General features: G+C 34.8%; 1 protein-coding gene and 1 long non-coding RNA gene across 2 annotated transcripts; both read right to left on the minus strand.

The window, feature by feature from the left end:
• Nucleotides 1-3544: 3544 nt before the first annotated feature.
• On the minus strand, nucleotides 3545-4193 carry LOC123914649. Its single transcript, XM_045965844.1, has 2 exons — nucleotides 3751-4193; nucleotides 3545-3599 (listed from the first exon to the last, which is right to left on the minus strand). The coding sequence occupies exons 1-2, from the start codon at nucleotides 4191-4193 to the stop codon at nucleotides 3545-3547; spliced, it is 498 nt and encodes a 165-aa protein (XP_045821800.1).
• A 10930-nt stretch (nucleotides 4194-15123) lies between these two features.
• On the minus strand, nucleotides 15124-19012 carry LOC123918136. The gene is made up of 6 exons (XR_006812699.1): nucleotides 18936-19012; nucleotides 18782-18853; nucleotides 18308-18405; nucleotides 17875-17918; nucleotides 16468-16587; nucleotides 15124-15423 (listed from the first exon to the last, which is right to left on the minus strand). It is a non-coding gene; the product is annotated as an uncharacterized LOC123918136 (long non-coding RNA).
• Nucleotides 19013-22231: the final 3219 nt, after the last annotated feature.

The following is a 22231-nucleotide window of genomic DNA, read 5'->3' on the forward strand; positions in this document are numbered from 1 at the left end:
AGGAGGAGGCAAGGAAGGCACAGGTGCTCCCGAGGCATAGGGGTAATCTTTATGCTTTCTTTTCCTTATTGTTTTATTATGGTATTCAGTAGCTAAATACCTTTAGGTTAGGTCGAGTAGATGAACTCCCTTATGAATGCTTGAGTCCATGTAATTTGGTTCGAAAAAGATTATATCAATTACTATTCAGTTATTATCTATTATTATATCTGCTTATTTATACACTTTCATATATGAATGCGCACATATCATGATAGTACATAGGATTAGCTGATCTCGTGACAACAGACTAAAGCCAGACCTAAAAGAGATAATATAACTAGCCGGAATTGGGAAAGGTAAAACAAGTACCCTTGGTTAGGGGATAGTAGATTAAGAATCACACATAGTTAACTTCTGCATGTTTACAGTTATTCAGTCTAGGCAAGTTAACGTTGAGAACTTGTTAAAGGAAGAAATCACGTGACAAACAAGGGTTCTCTTACCAATTAGGTTGTCAATAGCGTCTTCAGTGCAATAGGGTAAGGAATGCGAAATCTGAACTTATCTCATGGAAATTAATCACCAGATAACAAATGAATAGTAAACGATATAACGCCAGTTACCAAGCAGGAATAAGGGAGGGATTCGAAAGTACTTAACCACTCGTTCTCATCTGAAACCCATCTCTTTATTTTAATTGTCTTTTTAATTGCTATTTACTTTCAACTGTCAAAACCCTTTCAACCAAACAAAGCGAATGCAAAGTCTTTTACTTTAATTTATTTTAAACGCATAAATTCCTAACTGAAACTAGTAGCTTTGGCACGATCCCTGTGGATACGAACTCATTCCACTTTGGAGTGTGAATTATTACTCGACGATAGACTGGTCCACTTGCCAGACTGCAGTCACAAATCTAATTATCAAGATATAGGACTTTAAAACACTAACCCATGCATATTAGGAGCCACACAAGCAACACCTGCACCAGGACCTTTTCACATTGTATGCTCCTTCCTATGAGTCTGCAACATATTAAAACAAAAGTTTCTAGTTGGTGCTGGCTGCAAGAAGGAGAATAATAAGGCATTTAAACTCTAAAAACGATGGTAATACTATGTTGTGTAACACCCCGAACTAACTACCCTTAAAACGTAATTTTAAAAAAACTTTTAAAGATCAGTAGCCGGAGCGCTACGGAAAAACATTTTTAAAACGATCACGCACATGACGTGAAAGGTTGCAGCGGAAAACATAAGAAAGGATTTTCAAATAACAAATAACATTTATCTCAAAAGATGTTTTATATACATAAACCACAAAGTTAAAGTTCCACATCGATATACGACGGAAATCAAACGTTCCCCCGACTCGATGTTACAAAATACCAGAGCACTAGAAATATTACACAACCAAACTAAGCTTAACAAAACTATACAAAAAGGTAGCCTAACTAAGCTCCTCACCCAAAAGTGCTCCATGCCAAAACGATCCGCAACGGCAACTAAACCGCGACCTGAGTACCTGAACCCCCAAAGGTCCAGCACATAACAAATAGGTAGAGAGTTAGTAAACATAATCACATACATACGAATATAGGAACGCACATATATTCCACCTATCATGCATACTAACTCACACACATGCATAAGCAAATAAAATACCAAAAACCAAATACTCACAAATACACCACCAGATAGTTTCACGTCGTTTCGGACAACACAAAACACTTAACAAATAAATGCACATTTACTTAAATGCGTCTAATGCCAAACATTCAATGTCATGCCAACCTAGACACGACTAATGCATGTGGTACCATCTTCTTTATCAAGGATCTTACCATTGATATATTTCTTTATTGGACAAGTCCAATATCCTTCTTTATCAGACAAGTCTGATATCCCTCAATAATGCATGAATTTATGAATGTCATGCATTTACCAAACATATGATAAACTCACAAATGGATAACATAATCCATTAAACTTCTTTATCAGACAAACTGATATTCTTCTTTATCGGACAAACCCGATATACAACACACATTTACTTCTTTGACATTTTATATAAATGCCATCCCAAAACACAATTATTAAACATATAATAATTGGAATCCAATACAAAACCAAATACATATACATACCCACTTTGAACTGCAAATCATTGCATACTCGTGCGAATCATTAAACTCACACACTAGTAATACACTATAATACCAAGGAAACATATTCCAATAGCCCAATTGAATTATAGACCCCCACAACAAAATTTGGAAAACCAATTCCCTCGCTGAGCGAGAGTCAGCGAGAGTTGGCGAACAGACAACAGACTGGTTGGATTATTTGGTGATCCTGGCGAGAACTGGCGAGAGTCAGCGAGCTCGTCGCTATCTCTCGCTGAAGCTTCGCTCAACGACCACATCAAGAACAAGCAAGCTCGCCACAAGGCTCGCTCAACGACCAAGCTGTTCTTGAGGGTTTTCAATGGCGGTTTAACACCCAAATTCACCAAAAATACATTTTTACATGTTATAAATACATAACAATCCATCAATCATGCATATATCATACATATATACATAGAAACACATTCAAAAACACCCAAATACCTCAAAGCATGCAAAATCAAGCATTTTCTTGCATTTTAAGCAAAACCATAAACATGGCCAAACATCTACAAATTCCCTTTGTTTTTCCCCAAAGAGTTTTACTACACAACAAGGATGATGAGTTCATGCTGGTGTTAAAGAAAAATTCACCCAAAACCCTAAAAGAAATTGGGTGAGAGAGTTTGGGAATGGAGGCTAGACACCTCCCCTCTCTATGATCACCAAAGCTTATGTTTCACTACTCTCACCTTGGATTGATGATGATTCTTGGCCTCTAATCTCTTCTCCTTGCTCGAGTTCTAACTCCTCTTGGTTGCCCTAGCTCCACTCTTGGCTTATGTTCTTGCTCTTGGAAGAAAAATGACATAATGAAAAATATTTGCACTAAGGCTTGGCTTATATACCTCTCCCTATTTCTCATGGATCAAAGCCCAAATGCCTAAGCCCACTAAGCTAAGTCTCACGCCTAAGGCCCACTAACATGGCATAAGTTTCGCTCACCAACTTAAGTTCGCCCTAAATAATTATACGCCGCGTAAATAAATATTTAACACTAACCCAAAATATATGCAAATATATAAAATATCGATTTACTAAAAATCGGGTCGTTACAACTCTACCCCCCTTAAAAGAATTTCGCCCTCGAAATTACCTAAGAGATAACGCTGAGAACGAACCTTCATCTCGGCATCTTCGGTTTCTTGCACGCAGGACTCTTGTGACCTTCCTCGCCACAATTGAAATAAAACACTTTCACCCGACAAGTATCGGCCTTGTGCCCAAACTGTCCACAACTGAAACACTTATCGCTTTTCCTCGGGCAATCATATGACATATGACCCCGCTCACCACATTTGTAACAATTTCCAATTCCTTGCTTCTTCTTCCCACTTCCATTGCCCTTGTTCTCATACGGCTTACCGCTATCCAATCCTTTCCCTTTCCTGTCATTCAGAGCCTTATAGTAGTTGGTCTTGGCCTTGCTATCCTCATCACAAATCCTTTCCTTGGTCATAAGGGTCGAAAAATCCCGGATTTCAGAAAATCCAATCAACAGCTTAATATCTGGACGAAGTCCACTCTCGAACGTAACACACTTGTCCTTTTCGGCTTCTACCGTGTTGTAGTGTGGACTAAACACACACAAAGCTTCAAACTTAGCCGAATACTCAGCGACCGATAGATTTCCTTGTTTGAGTTCCATAAACTCAAGCACTTTCTTGTTCTTCACATCAGCCGGGAAATACTTCCTCAAGAATTCCCGTTTGAAAACTTCCCACATAATAGCAAAACCTTCCAATCCAATTCTCAGCTTGACATTCTTCCACCAGACGTTTGCCTCCTCTCTTAGCACATACGTCCCCAAAACAGTCTTGTTTTCCTCTGTGCATCCCATGGCTTCGAAGATAATCTCTAATTCCTCGATCCACTTGATAGCTCCCTCCGGGTTGTACCCTCCGGTAAACAAAGTCGGTTTATGTGACATAAACCTTTCCAATCTTTTCTCGCTATCCCTTCCAGGGTCATTATCCCTTGCCACTAAAATAGTCAACGTAGCCAAAGCTTCTGCGATCTGAGCGTTGGTCCTAGCAGCAGCCATGATTCCTGAACGAACCACAACTCGACATTAGAATGTATCAACAGTGTACCCAACACATGCTTCATACAGAGATAAAGAAAATCCTAATGGCTCACATGAACCGACCTGCTCTGATACCACTATTGTAACACCCCGAACTAACTACCCTTAAAACGTAATTTTAAAAAAACTTTTAAAGATCAGTAGCCGGAGCGCTACGGAAAAACATTTTTAAAACGATCATGCACATGACGTGAAAGGTTGCAGCGGAAAACATAAGAAAGGATTTTCAAATAACAAATAACATTTATCTCAAAAGATGTTTTATATACATAAACCACAAAGTTAAAGTTCCACATCGATATACGACGGAAATCAAACGTTCCCCCGACTCGATGTTACAAAATACCAGAGCACTAGAAATATTACACAACCAAACTAAGCTTAACAAAACTATACAAAAAGGTAGCCTAACTAAGCTCCTCACCCAAAAGTGCTCCACGCCAAAAAGATCCGCAACGGCAACTAAACCGCGACCTGAGTACCTGAACCCCCAAAGGTCCAGCACATAACAAATAGGTAGAGAGTTAGTAAACATAATCACATACAAACGAATATAGGAACGCACCTATATTCCACCTATCATGCATACTAACTCACACACATGCATAAGCAAATAAAATACCAAAAACCAAATACTCACAAATACACCACCAGATAGTTTCACGTCGTTTCGGACAACACAAAACACTTAACAAATAAATGCACATTTACTTAAATGCGTCTAATGCCAAACATTCAATGTCATGCCAACCTAGACACGACTAATGCATGTGGTACCATCTTCTTTATCAAGGATCTTACCATTGATATACTTCTTTATTGGACAAGTCCAATATCCTTCTTTATCAGACAAGTCTGATATCCCTAAATAATGCATGAATTTATGAATGTCATGCATTTACCAAACATATGATAAACTCACAAATGGATAACATAATCCATTAAACTTCTTTATCAGACAAACTGATATTCTTCTTTATCGGACAAACCCGATATACAACACACATTTACTTCTTTGACATTTTATATAAATGCCATCCCAAAACACAATTATTAAACATATAATAATTGGAATCCAATACAAAACCAAATACATATACATACCCACTTTGAACTGCAAATCATTGCATACTCGTGCGAATCATTAAACTCACACACTAGTAATACACTATAATACCAAGGAAACATATTCCAATAGCCCAATTGAATTATAGACCCCCACAACAAAATTTGGAAAACCAATTCCCTCGCTGAGCGAGAGTCAGCGAGAGTTGGCGAACAGACAACAGACTGGTTGGATTATTTGGTGATCCTGGCGAGAATTGGCGAGAGTCAGCGAGCTCGTCGCTATCTCTCGCTGAAGCTTCGCTCAGCGACCACATCAAGAACAAGCAAGCTCGCCACAAGGCTCGCTCAGCGACCAAGCTGTTCTTGAGGGTTTTCAATGGCGGTTTAACACCCAAATTCACCAAAAATACATTTTTACATGTTATAAATACATAACAATCCATCAATCATGCATATATCATACATATATACATAGAAACACATTCAAAAACACCCAAATATCTCAAAGCATGCAAAATCAAGCATTTTCTTGCATTTTTAGCAAAACCATAAACATGGCCAAACATCTACAAATTCCCTTTGTTTTTCCCCAAAGAGTTTTACTACACAACAAGGATTATGAGTTCATGCTCTTGTTAAAGAAAAATTCACCCAAAACCCTAAAAGAAATTGGGTGAGAGAGTTTGGGAATGAAGGCTAGACACCTCCCCTCTCTATGATCACCCAAGCTTATGTTTCACTACTCTCACCTTGGATTGATGATGATTCTTGGCCTCTAATCTCTTCTCCTTGCTCGAGTTCTAACTCCTCTTGGTTGCCCTAGCTCCACTCTTGGCTTATGTTCTTGCTCTTGGAAGAAAAATGACATAATGAAAAATATTTGCACTAAGGCTTGGCTTATATACCTCTCCCTATTTCTCATGGATCAAAGCCCAAATGCCTAAGCCCACTAAGCTAAGTCTCACGCCTAAGGCCCACTAACATGGCATAAGTTTCGCTCACCAACTTAAGTTCGCGCTAAATAATTATACGTCGCGTAAATAAATATTTAACACTAACCCAAAATATATGCAAATATATAAAATATCGATTTACTAAAAATCGGGTCGTTACATGTTGCAAGTCGATAATCATATTTATAATAAAATACTTTAGGTCAAGTAACGTCCCTTGTTTATGATTGCTTAGAAATTACCAACCTTTAATTCAAAAATATAGAATAATCATGACTAGTTACAATATCATTCAATCCAATATAGCCAACATGTGAGGTGTGAAAGGAACAAATTGTTACCAATCAGTCCTATATAGAATTAATCATGACCAGTTTTTCTTAAATTTATTTAATCTTGAACACTTGAACATCCAAGTAAGATTGTATGACCTCTCACACTTTTAAGTAATAAAGGACAATAGCTAGGAACAACTACCTAACAAAATCAAAACCAATCCAAAGACAAAACACCACAACCAACCGGGATGTAAACCAAAAGTTAGAGGGACTTCTACACACGTATCCCACCAAACTAATACACTAAGGTACAAAACATAGGCAAGAAGCAAAAACATCCACAGCAGCAAAACTCAACACAAGCACAGCAATACAACAGTCTCGTTAGCACAACAAAATACAAAAAGAAAAACGCAAGGCAGAAGGCAATTAGGAGTTCCAGGAAAAGCAACCTTAAAGGGACAATCTATCCACATCACACAGAGACCAACAAAACAGTCCTCACAAAAAAAAAATTCAAAAACAACCAGGCCAAGATAGCAGCAACAATCACATAACACCAACCAGTTGAAAAATGCATACCATCTGAACACCGCATACTAAACGCCGATCGTAAATTATTGCAATGCAAAAACAAATGAGTAGAACTCTCCGGTTGTGCCACACACAACTGCAATCCAATAACCTTATTCACTTTAAAATATTCAAATGTCACAACTCAATGTTGAAAATCCAAGAAATAGAAAAACATAAACTACAACTTTAGAACATTTTCAAAATTAAAATGACCAAATAAAAAATTGGATACAACCACTTCTCAAGTTTCATTTTTTCTTCACATAAACAATCTATAAAATTGAATAATTTGATTAGAGAGCTGTCAACAATAATTTTTCACCAAGCATTAGACACATTTTAATATTCTACAAAATTCTAATTATCTATGGAGGAGTACAATATCAGTTTATCATGAATTAGAGGCATCTACAACTGTCAAATCAACAAACAAGAAAGGGGAAATGAACAATAAAATCAAACACAATAGTAGCAAATACAGGTTTCAAGAATGAAAATCAAATTTAGGTTTTAGGAAAAACAAAAGAAAATAGTGGAACACAATTTCATAGGGTTCAAGGATAAAATAGCGAACCTGGTCAGTGAGAGATCTCAACGAAAGAGGCATGTGTTGCCGCTGTAAGCTGGCGAAGATTGTGTGGGGGTGCTAACGGTTCTCAGTGCAGTAGCGATGAGGGATATTGTAATACTTGTGTCGACGTTAAAGACGAACGCCGGAGCAGTTGCAAAAAGAGGGAAAAAAAATCGTAACCGGTGAAGAGGAGAAAGAAGAAAATAGAGATGAAAGGTCGTGACCGGTCGATGGCTAATGAGGAAGAAGAAGACGGAGGCTTCTTGCGGTCGAGAAGATTGAGTCGCTTAGAGAGGAATAGGGTTCGTGAGGAGGTAGTGTGAAGGAAGAATACTTAGGGTTCAATCCAGTTTTCTATTTTATTAAAAATCTAAAATGAAAGTTTTAAATCGTGTTGGCCGATGTACAGGATTACAAAATTTGAGAATTGGTCACTTATTCACAAAATTGCCACCGTGTTTTGTTTTTAAATTAGCTTTTCTACACCTGATTTAAAATCCCTGATTTAAAATGTGTATTTTCCACTAGATATATACATCGTACAAATTCGCCAATGATGGCGGTAATGCAATCTTATACGCCACTTTCCCCACTCTTCTCAAAATCTGAAACGGCCCAATAAATCGTGACGTTAACTTTCTTGACTTCAACGCACGTCCTACTCCAGTAGTCGAAGTAACTCTCAGGAATACATGATCTCCCTCTTGGAATTCAATGTCCTTCCTCCTCTTGTCATGATAACTCTTCTGACGACTCTGAGACGCTTTCATCTTCTCCCGAATCATCCTAATCTTCTCCGTTGTCTCTTGTACAATCTCTGGTCCAAGAATTGCACTTTCTCTGGTTTCATACCAACATAGAGGTGTCCTACACCTTCTTCCATACAAGGCTTCAAACGGTGCCATTCTGATACTCGAATGGTAACTGTTGTTATATGTGAACTCTACCAACGATAAACAAGAATCCCAATTCACGCTTTGCTCCAAAACGCAAGCTCTTAACAAATCTTCCAAAGATTGTATCGTCCTCTCCGACTGACCATCTGTCTGAGGATGATAAGCTAAACTCAACCTCAACTTCGTCCCTAAAGCCTCTTGCAAGCTTTCCCAAAATCTAGAAGTAAATCTCGGATCTCTATCCGAAATAATACTCGATGGAATACCATGTAGCTTCACGATCTGCTCAACATTGATCTCAGCCAGCTTAGGCACCAAAGTACCTCTCTTGATAGCAATGAAATGAGCACACTTCGTCAAACGATCAACCACTACCCAAATCACCTCGTTACCTTTCTTGGTCTTGGGTAAACCTCTCACAAAATCCATCGCAATGCTATCCCATTTCCATTCTGGTATAAACATTGGTTGCAATAAACCAAACGGCTTCTAATGCTCAATCTTCGATTTCTGACAAACTAAGCACACATAGACAAACTCCGAAATTTGCCTCTTCATTCCCGGCCACCAAAATAACTTTCTCAAATCCTGATACATCTTGGTTACCCCAGGATGAATACTCAATCCGCTTCTGTGACCTTCGTCCATAATCATTGTAACGACCCGATTTATTTTCTCGTAATTATTTATTTATCTTATTTATGGTGGGGTAGCGTTTAAATATTTTATCGAGCGTAGAATAATTAATTAGCGCGAGCGTAAGTTAGCGAACGAGTGATTTATGGCTTGGGCATGAAGGGGGCGAAATATGGGCCAAGAGCATGAATAGTAATGGGCCTTGTTTGGTCACAAAAGTCATAAGCAAGTGGATGATGCAAGTGGGAGCTTTGATGAGAAATGGATGGCCTTGATCTTAGAACTTGGTGAACAAGTTAATCATGTGGCCTTGATCATAAGACTTTGGAATCAAGGAAAATCACATGGCTAGGATTTGTTCACAATTAATATTTATGACCATGAATAGTCCTTTGGGTTCATTTGTCATGAGAATTGCAAGAACAAGCAAGAACAAAGTTGTGCTAGGGTTTGGAGCAAGAGAAAGCCACGAAATTTGAGGAGAGGGAAGAGCTAAGTTTTCATCAATTTCTAAGGTAAGAGAGTTAGTCTAATAACTTAGGGTGATTAATAGAGAGGGGAGATTGTCTAGGTCTCCTCACCCAAACTCTCTACACCTTTTTCCTTTGGGTTTTGTGGGGGAAATTCATGGGAATGTGTTTATCTATATGATTAATTTGATTATATATGATTTGGTGTGTTGATTCATGAATTGGAAATGAATTTGTGAGGTTTGCTTATTTTGCAAAGAAATCCATGAATATGTATGTGTGTATAAGTGTTTTGATGGTTAAAATGAATTGTGTTATGTGTTTATGATATACTTGGTTGATTGTTGTTGAAGTGTGGATAAGTTGGTGTGCTTGGTATGAACCCTAGATGGTCCTTGGCCAAGCCTTAGCCAAGCTAAATGGTTTTGAAAATGTTTATGAGTTGTGGTGAAGTGTTCTTGACATATATGTCATGAACAATGTAAATGAATGAGGTCTTGATGCTTAGATGAATTGTCCTAAGTATTTTGAACATGTATGTATGTTGAGGAGGGTTTAGAACATGGAAAATAAGGTTGTGTGGAGGATTTGAGAATTTAGAGTTTATAAAGAAAAGTTGGAAAACTGTTTTTGGTTTAGGTCTGCACCTTTACGTGCATTTCTGACCATGTTAGGCTTTGAACTGGGTTCAGTAGCCAACATGAGAGTTGTAGATATTTTCGTTAGCTTTTCAACGAATATTGGTGCGTCTCAATTGGACGTACGTAGCCCAAGTTATGATAGTTTTCGTAAGGGGCGTGAGAGTTAAGTTTTGAAAACTGTTTCATAGAGGTCTGAAGCAAAACGTGTTGTTTTGACCCCTTTGGGTTGTGATTTGGTTTTAGTGGCCAACATGAAAGTTGTAGCCCTGTTTGTTAGATTTCTAACGAATATTAGTGCGTCTCAATTGGACGATCGTTGAACGAGTTATGGCCATTCTCGTGGGAGGCTTGTTTGAGGCAAGCTTGCCCTGGGGAAGCCCATAGGCGCGCCCCAAGCTTGCCCTGGCCAGGGCAAGTTGCCTAGCTTCCTGGCGCACTGTTCACAGTGTAGAAAAGTGTTGACTTTTGGGTTGACTTTTAGGGTTTTTGACCCCGGAACCTATTTTACTCAGTTTTTCGAGTAGACTCCGTTTCCGATGTTTGTTTTATGAGTTGAGGCATGCTTAATATAGTTGTTTATATTATTTGCATGAGGTTGAATATGTGGATTGAATTGATGTATGTGTTGATGATTGTTTGATGTATATTTGATGATGATGATGTTTTGTGATCAAACCATGTTGTAGATAATTAATTAATCATGTGTTGGCGATTAATTGTGATACGTTGTTTTGTGATTGATGATTGTGATATTGTCAATGGTTGTGGTATATTGTTGATGATGAGATTAAGATAAATAAGGATTAATTATCTTAATGAGATGTATAGGAATGTTAAGTAAATTAGTATGTTTTACTTGGACATTCATGCATCATTTTATGATTGGAAGTAGAGTCCGTCATGACTATAAAATGAACAATGAGCGTGTCTTTTCATGACAAAAACTGATAATCACCGGATGTGGGTGATGATCACCGGATGTGGGTGATAATTACTGGATGTGGGTAATATATTTACCGGATGTGGGTAAATGAATGCAGAGTCCGCCATGACTTTAAAATGAGCAAGAGTAGAGTTCGTCATGACTATAATCTGAACAATGCAGAGTCCGTCATGACTATAATCTGAACAATGTATTTTGTGGTATTATATTACATTAGGAATTTATGTGTATTCCTATTTGTAATTGATTGAATTGGTTGATGAGTTTGGTTGATGTTTGATATTGTCCGAGACGACATGAAACTATATGTTGTGTGTATATTGTGGATAATTGAATAACGACTTGGGGCGAGATATCCTCACCACGATGTGGAGATGACCGTTCCACCTATTTAGGAACATATATCTCACATGAGCTATAATTTTGGTCCTCAATCTCCTGAGGTTTGACGGAGTTCATCCTTACCCCTTCTTACATTTAGGGAAATATCTTCACCAGGCCCTCCATTCCGATGGGCCTTTCATCATCTTCAGACGAATAACCCACTTAGGAGAGTTGGGTCTTAGGCGAATGATACCCCGATATTTTGTCCAGTACAATTTTATTTGGAGGGTATTGATGTGGAAATTAACTAATATAAGATATATTCGAATAATTTTTTTTAGGTTATTTTTGTTTCATATTTATTTTACTATAGATATTATGAGATTAATTTAACCTTTTTTTTTTGTTTGCTTGAGGGCCTTCAAGAGTATATATTTTACTCATATATTAAGGAACATGCGTCATTTTTCTATAATTTATATGTGGGCCTACTTTTTTTTTTATTTACATGGGGTTATATTTATATTCATATATTAATACGGGGCCTATTTTTATTTTGTAATTTATGTAGATTTTTTTTTGTAATTTATATGGGACTTATATTTTTACTCATATTATCAGGAGGATATTGACATGTACAATTAAATGATATAAGCTATACATGGATCTATATTTATTTCATATTTTGTTTCATATTTATTTTACTATTGATATTATGAGGCATTTTTTTGTAATTTATATGAGAGCCTATATTTTTACACATATATTAATATAATGCTTATATTTTTATTCATATAATAATACAAGGGACTATTTTTTTTGTTAATTAATATGGGGCCTACTATTCGGTTCAAACTTTAAAAATTAAATTTTCACTTGAAGTGTTGTCTACTTAAATTTTGGTTAGTTGCTTCTACTTCAAATTCTATTGTGTAATATTTTTTGAGTTTAATGAAGATGCACTGGCAGTGTAAAATAATTTTACACAATCATCTAATAAAAAAACTGTCAATTTGACATGTCATATCAAGAAAGTGGGGTGAAGTGACGGAAAACATGGTTGCTATTGATTGACAATATAAAATTATTTTACACTGTTAGTGCATATTCATTTTTCTCTTATTTTTTTATGTCGTTTTTCTTTTAAATTATGATTTTTTGTTGTTGTTGTTGTTGTTGTTGTTGTTGTTTTCTTATGAACTTAAATCAAGCGAGTTTATAATCACAATTTATTAATATGATTTTATATTTATTAATATGATTTTATATCTTAGTTCTATTTTATTATAATATTTTCTAATATTTTGTTCACATGCAACGCAATAGACGCGTGTCTCACCGCGCAACCCTTGCTGCGTAACACATGTTTTCTATTGGTTTACGTATTAATACTAGTTAGTACCCGTGCGTCGCACGGAATTTAGGGATGATAAAAAAAAAGTTACACATATTTGAATTAATGCAACAAATCAAATAATTTGATTATGACCATACACACAAAATACATCTAACGATCAACGTCGGTTGATTATACCGTTCATGAGTGTGCCATTATATCTACAAAATTCATATCACACAAAATTTTAAAATAATACAAAATGTAATACATAATCTAAATTAGTGCAACAAAAAAAAATCCACATTAAATAACACAGATGACCAAAGTTTTATAATTAAGTGAGTTAATAAAGCAACTCAATATGAAATTAAAAAAAAAAATCTGAATAATCAATTGAAATGAAAAACACAACTATCAGTAGGCGCTTAAATTTTATAAAATTTAATCCATATTATTTGAATAATATATATTTTGGACTGGGCCAAGAGCTCATTCGCAAAATGGACCGAGTTACCGGATCTATATTTGACAAAGCACGCAATACAATTGACACATTCTAATTACAGACAATTACCATCCGGAAGGGATATGTACATTGTCGCACTGCCATCAGACAACATTTGTCACAATTACAGGGGGCAGGATAATATTTTAGGTCTTAAAACCCTAATTTTCTTATATAAAGACTGACAAAAGGCTATTTCAAGTATACAATATCTAGCCCTAAAAATATTTCTCACCTCAAGAAAATACAACATATAAAAAAAGTAGTTCAAAGTCCCTAACACACACGACATCAAATAAATGTGAATTGACATAAAATGAATTAAAAATGTAAAAGTAGGGAAAAAACCAACATAAATAAATAAAAAAAGAATTGAGTTAATCGTTAGTTGGTCCAGTGGTGTTTGACACTAGATTTGATAGGGAAGACCACTGTTCAGTCCCTCGCAACTGCGATCGGGAGGGGGTTGAAACCGCTTGATGCCAGAACAGATCCCGAACCAAATTAGACGGTCCAATAGGCCAGATACTGGTGGTGAAAAAAAAAATGTGAAGACATCCCTTAATATCCGAAAATCTAGACACAGTAGGTCGCCTAAGCCTATGGAAACTCGACCAAAAATTCAAGAAAACTTAGACACACGACCATTAAAAAAAAACACATTGGTTCTATTTCATTTGTCATTCTTATCACGAGACCAATTCATGTGCTGACAACTTGACTAATAAAGGGAATAAGTTCTAACCCTAGGAGATGATACACAATGATTTTTTTTTCTCTCATCTCCTAAGTTCTAACCCTAGTCGTCACCTTTTTTCTTCTTCTTAGCTTATCAAAGAGGGGTGATTTCAGGTCAAATCTTGACCTAAAATCACCCCTCCAAATTGTTTTTTCTTTCTCGTTATTAAATAAGTGTGATTTTTCACATATTTGTTATCCCGTCCTTGTGCGGTGTATTCTGTTGTGCCGTCTCTGTGCGGTGTATTTTGTTTTCCCGTCTTTGTGCGGTGTTCATTTGTTTCAGGTTGAAGGATTAGATCCGATCAAGTACAAATCTATCCAATGTCGACTTTTGTGTCATCAACGCTGCAGATCTGGGGGCATGGACATTCCAGACACTTCAATATAGTCATATATGTAGGCTTATGTAATTTGCCGTTTTATGCTATTAACATGGATGCTGTGAGTTTGTTTGCAGATTCATCCTTTTTGTTTTTAGCAAATTTGTATTTGTATTACATCGATGTACTCTATCAGTTTGAATAAATGAATATCCTTTATTTTTAGTCAAAAAAAAAAAAAAACTTGACTAATAAGGGATGTGATGGTGGTCGTGATTTGATTATTTATGAGCAAGTTCCTGCTCAAATTAGGCCTTTTTTTTTTGCTGATATTGTTGGAGTTGTCACTCCTCACTTGATTAATATGTTATTTTCTTATTGGTAACATAAAGAAAAATACAAAAAACTTTAAACGAAAATTAATACAAAATACATTAAATGGTATTTCATTACAATTTAGTAGCTTACACGTATATGCGTTGACAAACTTTTGGATACACAACATTGATTGTAAAAGTTTGTGATCGATCACTATCATCTGTTATTAATATCTTTAAATCAGCTCGAGTTTTAACACGGGAAACGATAAAATAGGCTTAGGGAGATTCAAACCAAGGATAGAAAAAATAATAAGAAAAAAATTTAAATCATAGCTTTCGTAAAGCTCTAAAATACATAACTTTTGTCTAACTCCAAATTCAAAATTAAAGTCATTGCACAATAATCTCTTCAAACATAGAGTCAACATATTAAATTAATATGTTGTTTTAAATGTATGATAGCATATATATATTCATTAAACGATCCTCCATATACTATGCATCAATTTACCATTCTATTCCTTTTTCTTCTCCTTATCCCTCAAGGTTCTCATCATATATGCATCAGTGTCTATCTTCTCAAAAAGCTTACATACTATAAGTGCACCTGTAATAAAAGAAGTAAGTCAAAGCCATTATATGAAAGTTGTGAAAGTAAAGTAACAAAATGCAACATGTTTCATCCAAGCACCAGTTTTGGTGTAATAGCTCCCAAACTTCCAACATAGTTTTCTTAACTAATTCAAAATCTTATATATAATGGCAATAAAAACCATAGTTCATGTGCAGAAAATGTAACATAATCAGAGCTAATATAGTGAAAGTAAACTCAACCCATTGTTGTAAGCCCTACACCCATTGGGTCATGCTGAAGGGCATCTGCATGATGCTACAGGGTTTGTAATGTAACAATCCTAGATTCAGCAAGATGGAAAACCAATTCTGATTGAACACACATCACATACAAATAACTATATTTAATCAAATGACAAAATAATGTTTCTTAGTTTTCCCTCCTCAATTTAGCTTCAGAACATTTAAACTGGAGATATTATGAATAGAAAATGCTCTACTGCATTTAGTTAAGTATTTAAATGTACTTTAGTAAACAAAAAAGTCAACGTAAATCTAACTTAATCCAACAAACCATGACATTGAAACAAAATTAAGATCCTATACACTTTTAGTCCCACCTGGCCTAACATATTCATTCTCGTATCAAACATGAAAGTCCATTGTTTGAGAAAATTTCAACAAAAAAAAAAGATCTCATTGTCTTTAATGTATTTCCGATCAAAAGTAGTAGTCTAATAGAACTACCTTTCACGTATAAAGGGCTCAAATTCTCAATTAGTTAGAACTACCATTGATTGAGAACATGGTTTGTTGAGAATAGTCACAGCCTTGAGCAAAAAGTGAAGTTAAAGATTTAGAATTTCAAATTTATGAAGCAGCTAAAATCATACATGAATATAAGCATTGAAAACCATTTACCTCATTAATATTAATATCTGCCGTAACCATATGAAAACTTAACCATATGAAAACTTCTTGTGACAGTCTTTGTCAACTCAAACATTAGTAAAAGAAAGTGAATATAAAATAACAATAGTAAAAGAAAGAAAGTAAATGACCTCACAACGATCCTCACCATTTGATCATAACCTTCTACTTCCAATTCTTCATTGAAACTTGATAGGAACCGATTACATTATGCACTCATAGTTTGACTTATGCTCCCTTCATCCTCTTTAATTAATCTCCCCTTCAACTATTTATGATAGCAATATTAAAATTTCATGACAGCAACCACTCAGCTAATGTTAATCTCCATGGTAACAGTCATGAAAGTAGCACTCTGAGACAAAAGTAACGTGCAGACAACATGTACAAAACCAGTAGAAAGAATGTAAAAAGTTATAATGCTTGATCTAACTAATGATAAGCATGAGATGAACCAAATCTGAGTACAATTCCAAATTAAGACATCAGAAAATGTTGAACCTCGCAAAAGTTTTAGAAACAAAATGAGGTTTACAAATTTACAAAGTAAAAGGAAACATTAAATTAGGGACAATGAGTCTGAAATTTTGCAAGTTTCAGTTCAATACTTATACAATTGAATCCAAATTTCAAAATACACAAACATGATAATGACTAATAATTAAAGCAATTGTATCTTGGGAAAAAGATAAATGAATATGTTAGTCTTTGTAATTCAATGTGATTTTCATTTCACCTGGAAAAAAGATAATGAATAGCTAGTCATTGTAAACTTATGGAGCTGATTCAAAATGAGACTATGGCTTCAACACATCTAATCTAACCCCAAGCATGGAGTTAAAGCAGACAAACCATTCAAATATTATAAACTATCATTCAAGCAGATTCAAACATATGATTGAAATTAGAAAATCAGTCATATAATCAGTCATTCAAAGTCCACAATTCATGCAAAGGGAAAATAGTAACTAAAGATTATATTCATGAATGTCGTAATATCTTGAAAAATGCAAGTGCGAATTCATACTATTCAATTAAAAATTAATATTCGTTGTCAACTTTAAGAGTATAAGTCAGTCTAATATATTTCCAAAAAATTTAAACATGATTTACACTCCAATTTTCAAAAACCAAAGGAAAAAAAGGATGTAAGAGCAACTACATGTGGGAAAAAACAACAGAAAAACAGTTATTGGAATGAACAACTTTGGTCAATCAACCTACACCATATTTATACTACATTTTGTTTGGGGGACTCTAATAGATTTAAACCAATAAGTCATTGTGTATCTATTTTTCAAGTTTCCATTCTAATCCAGTGAATGATCAGAGATAGAAGGAGTACATTTTCACAAACATGTTAAGTTCCTTTCTTAACTTCACATTTGGATACATTGAAATTTAAGTTCCAAAGAGAGAGAGAGAGAGAGAGAGAGAGAGAGAGAGAGAGAGCATCAAGTCTACATATTAGGAAAAATTCAAATGCAAGAAGATCCAAATTTTGTTATAAAAAACAGCAACCATTTTATTTAACCTTTGAAATTGCAGGTCTAACCTGTTGTTTGTTGTTCAATGCGGATCACCACTTACCTTCCAAATCTGGAATAAACAACACAACAAAAAACCATCAAAACCCAGCTCATATGATCATTAATCATATAGATAGCATTTAAGAAATAATTCAGTTTGCAAAAGTCAACAAAATATTTTTGAATTAAACCCTTTTGCAAAAGTGAAACTCATAAGTAGAAAACGGGAAAAAGGAATGATGGAGAAAGTGAAAGTCATTAACATATAAAACCAAGAAGACATTAACATATAAACAAAAATTGAAAAAAATCAGTAGGATAAAAAAATGTATATAACTCTCTTACCATTCCACTATCAAATGATCAAAATATCCAAATTAATTAATAAATAAAAACTGAACCTAATTGAAATTTAGAGGAAAAATGAACCTGAAAACTGAATATAATTGGAAAAAATACCAGATATTCAAAGAAAGAAGCCTTGGACTCCAACAGTTGTTAAGCTCCTCCAAGTTATGCATATAGAAGGTGTACCACTGAATTAAATCCATGTACACCTTTCATAATCAAAAGACCTAAAGTGTTAGGGAACATATAGGTTGTAGAGAAAGAAAGAAAAAACCATATATTGATCAACCTAATATTCGTAGGAAAAAGGCCAAGTAAAATTACTCCATATCAATTATGAATATATGAAAGCACAAAAAATAAGACCACAAAGCCATCAATTTTTCATATTGAGAGATTTCTTCAAATACTTTGAGTGCTCACTTTCACAATAAAAAAAATCAAAAGAAATTCTAAGGCAGAATAATTAACAACTTAAAATATTAACCTTAACACAACAATCACAAAAATAACATCTATAACTTGTTAACAACAAAAAGGTTTACCCCTAAAATATCTAATTTTTCCAAATTGGATAACAACTACCGGTAATGAATCAGGTGCACCCTTAAGCAAATGAATCAGGTGCCTCTGGACAGTAGCATGAATCTTGCAACCCTGATAAACAATTTTATTTAAGTAGATAAGCATAATTACATTACATATAAATTAAAAAAATGACTTAATTAAGCTATTGTACCTTCTCATCGATAACCACCATTTCAAATGAATTATCCTGGCCATGTATTAGATTGAACTTGACAATCCACAAACGCATCACGCAAACCTTCAAACACCATGGAAATTTGCCGACATGAAGATCGCTTATTTTGCTATAAGCATTGGCCACACAAAGATTAGTTTTTGTATCAGTTTGGTACTGACCAGAAAATAATCAATAAACCAGACTGGAAATATAGAAAGCAATAAACCTTAAAATGCATTCATTGGAAGAAACATCAGACCTGTTCTTGTCTAATTTAGAGAAAGAATTGTTACACACCAGCCATGTTCTTCACTAATTAACAACTTTGGAAGAAACACACATTAAACATGTAAATCCACATATAAACAGGGGTTTTCCAGACAAAAAATTAGGAATTAATAAAACCTAAATTCACAAATTAAGTAAATGTAATTCAAGAATAATGAACATTGAAGCATTGACTTACTTGTGAAAAGATAAAGAAAAAGACGAACCTTCAAAAACCATGGCAATTTCCCAACACGACCATGGCTTAAATTGCTATAAGCATCAACCATTGGGCCGATTAGCAAACAACCTAACGCAATATAAAATAACCCCAGATTTCGTTTTTCCGATAGCTTTTGAGGTCCTTATATACCACATACATGAGGTTATGTAAAGCTTAACGACAACAATCTACATGTTAATTTACAGATCTGAAAAGCATCCAGAAAAAAGGGAAATTTGCATACCGAAAATCTGGAAAGCAAAGTAACGATACTGACATATGAGGTTCAGAGCGAATATCACGGTGACACGCGAGCAAGAGCAGGCAGCAATTCGGTTCAGCAAGGGGCAGAAACGCGAACCACCAAAAATTGGGTATCAACAGCGTAAAGTGGAGATATCCCCTTCGTGAAGAGTATAGATTATTCATTTTAGATGAGTTAGATCCTAAGACTAATATTAAAATGTGTATATTTGATATGAAAATATTAATTTATGTTTCTAATTTTATTATTTGCGCTTTTATAGTATTATGTTTCTAATATATATGTTTCTAGTATTTAATATTATGTTTCTAATATATATATATATATTGTTAAATTTGTCAAAACAAAACAATTTAATGAACTTTATGGCTCTCTTTGGTAAGGCAAAATATTGAGCTATAAGCTATAAGCTCTGTTTGGTAACAATTTTTAAAAAAGAGCTTATAGCTTATTTTACTAGCTTATAGCTTATTTTTCAAACGCTATTTCAAGTAGCTTATGAGCTTATAGTTTATAGTTTATAATTTTCTCTTCCAATTTTACCCCTATTATCTTACTTGAAAAAAATTAAATATTAATTAAATATATTTTTTTTATGTCATTTCATACTTATAAGCTAATTCAACTGCTAATTTTACCAGACACTACAAATTCAATCAGCTAGCTTATCCGCAATAAGCTAAAAGCTAGCTTATAAGCTATACGCTATAAGTTCATCCACTATTAGGGATGGCAGGAAAACTCGAACCCGAGAGACCCACCCGAACCCAAACCCAAGTCAACGGGCGAAACCCGAATTGACTGGGTTTGGGTTTGGGTTCGGGTGACACCCGAAACCCGAACACCCACCCGAATATATGTTAAATTAAATTACCTATATTTTACATTTTCAATTGGTAGACCTTGTTTTGCTTTAATTCCCATCAATGACAATATGTTTTGCTTAAATTTACAACATATATTTTTGCTAACTGATTGACAATATGCTTAAATTCCCTTGTTTTTGCTTAAATTTACAATATTTTTTGCTAACTGATTGGCTTGGCAGACCTTGTTTTGCTTAAATTTGCAAAGTAGTACAAAATGCGCTGCGGGTTTGGGTTTGGGTGGAAAAACCCCAACCCAATGGGTGTGGGTGTGGGTTTTGTTTTGCCACCCGAACAACCTTTGGGTTTGGGTTTGGGTTCGGGTGGTGATTTCGGGTGTGGGTTTGGGTAGTGTAAAACCCGCACCCGTGGGCACCCGTTGCCATCCCTATCCGCTATAAGTTAGCTTATCAGTTATCCGCTATTTTTTTACCAAATGGAGCCTATATCAAGGTAGTCAAAATCGGACTAAACCGGTTGGTCCGATCAGTTGAACGGTGTCTATGTCCGATCCATATCGGGTTGAAAACTGATATACTACAAAATTTTAAAATCGGAAAAATCGAAAAAAAATCGCCGTGTCGGTTTACGTCCCTTAGTTTTAATATATTTCTTTTTGTCTTAATAAAATTTTAGCATAAAATTAAACAAAACAAAAAAATAGCATAAAAAAAATTAATTTCAAAATAAAGAATAATAATATATAAATCACACAATATTTGTTAAATTTGTAAAAATCAATTAGACGAATTTCTAGCCCGTGCTTGGCACGGGTGTCGATACTAGTATTTCTAAAATCACATTGAATTTGTTACCACTTCTAATGAAGAATTCAGAATTGCCCTTGTCCAATTTGAGTAATAAATTAGTGTTATATTTCTTTAATTAATCAAATTTGCTAACACTAACAACAATATCTATAACAAATCACCAGTATTTTGGCAAGTGTTAAAAATATATCAAAGCATGGTCAATGAGAGTTCTTATTATACTTGTTAAGAAGACACTTTTCTCTTAGAGAAAAGAGTAATAACAAGCTTGTAAAATGCTATGAATAATAAACTTAGAAGTATATGCAGGGTATGGTGGGAGCATGGAGCTGTGGACAAGATCCGCAAGGTGCAAAAGGATGGGATTGAGATTTGAGAGGTTAGTGCCACTGACATGCACATAATATATTCCATATTGAAATTATTAGTAAAGAATAGAGAACACAAATTATTAGTTTATAGCTCGGTTGATAAAAACATCTCATTTTATAAAGTGTAGGGATTTAAGATTGAATTAAGATATTCTATTTATTCATTTTAACAGTGAACTTTTAGTCATTAAATTATATGAAAAAAAAAAGAAAAATAGAAAACACAAATCATGAATGAATATAAAGATATCTTTTGTGTTGGGATAAGGGTCGGCATAAACATGTGGTAACGCGCGTTTAGATCTCATCTAATATATTATAGTTGATTTTATGCATTTTTGGAATCAAAAGCATTGGTGTAACTGTGTAAGGGCTTAGTCTAGGGTAGGAGAGTGATGTAGGTCTCCCACTATGGGTGAGTTGATTTTAACCATTGATTCATTTAAGACATATCATATTATCCTACACCCACCACACCATATCACTTTATCCTACAATTTTCAACTCCACGGAGCAAGCACCACCTCC

Source organism: Trifolium pratense, linkage group LG3, assembly GCF_020283565.1.
Source record: "Trifolium pratense cultivar HEN17-A07 linkage group LG3, ARS_RC_1.1, whole genome shotgun sequence".
In the NCBI taxonomy this organism is placed as follows: domain Eukaryota; kingdom Viridiplantae; phylum Streptophyta; class Magnoliopsida; order Fabales; family Fabaceae; genus Trifolium; species Trifolium pratense.

Coding starts and splice junctions, on each gene's coding strand:
- LOC123914649 (XM_045965844.1), bottom strand. CDS start 4,193: ATGGCTGCTGCTAGGACCAACGCTCAGATCGCAGAAGCTTTGGCTACG. Junction 3,600..3,750: donor GTCGCTGAGTATTCGGCTAA/GTTTGAAGCTTT, acceptor CTTATGACCAAG/GAAAGGATTTGTGATGAGGA.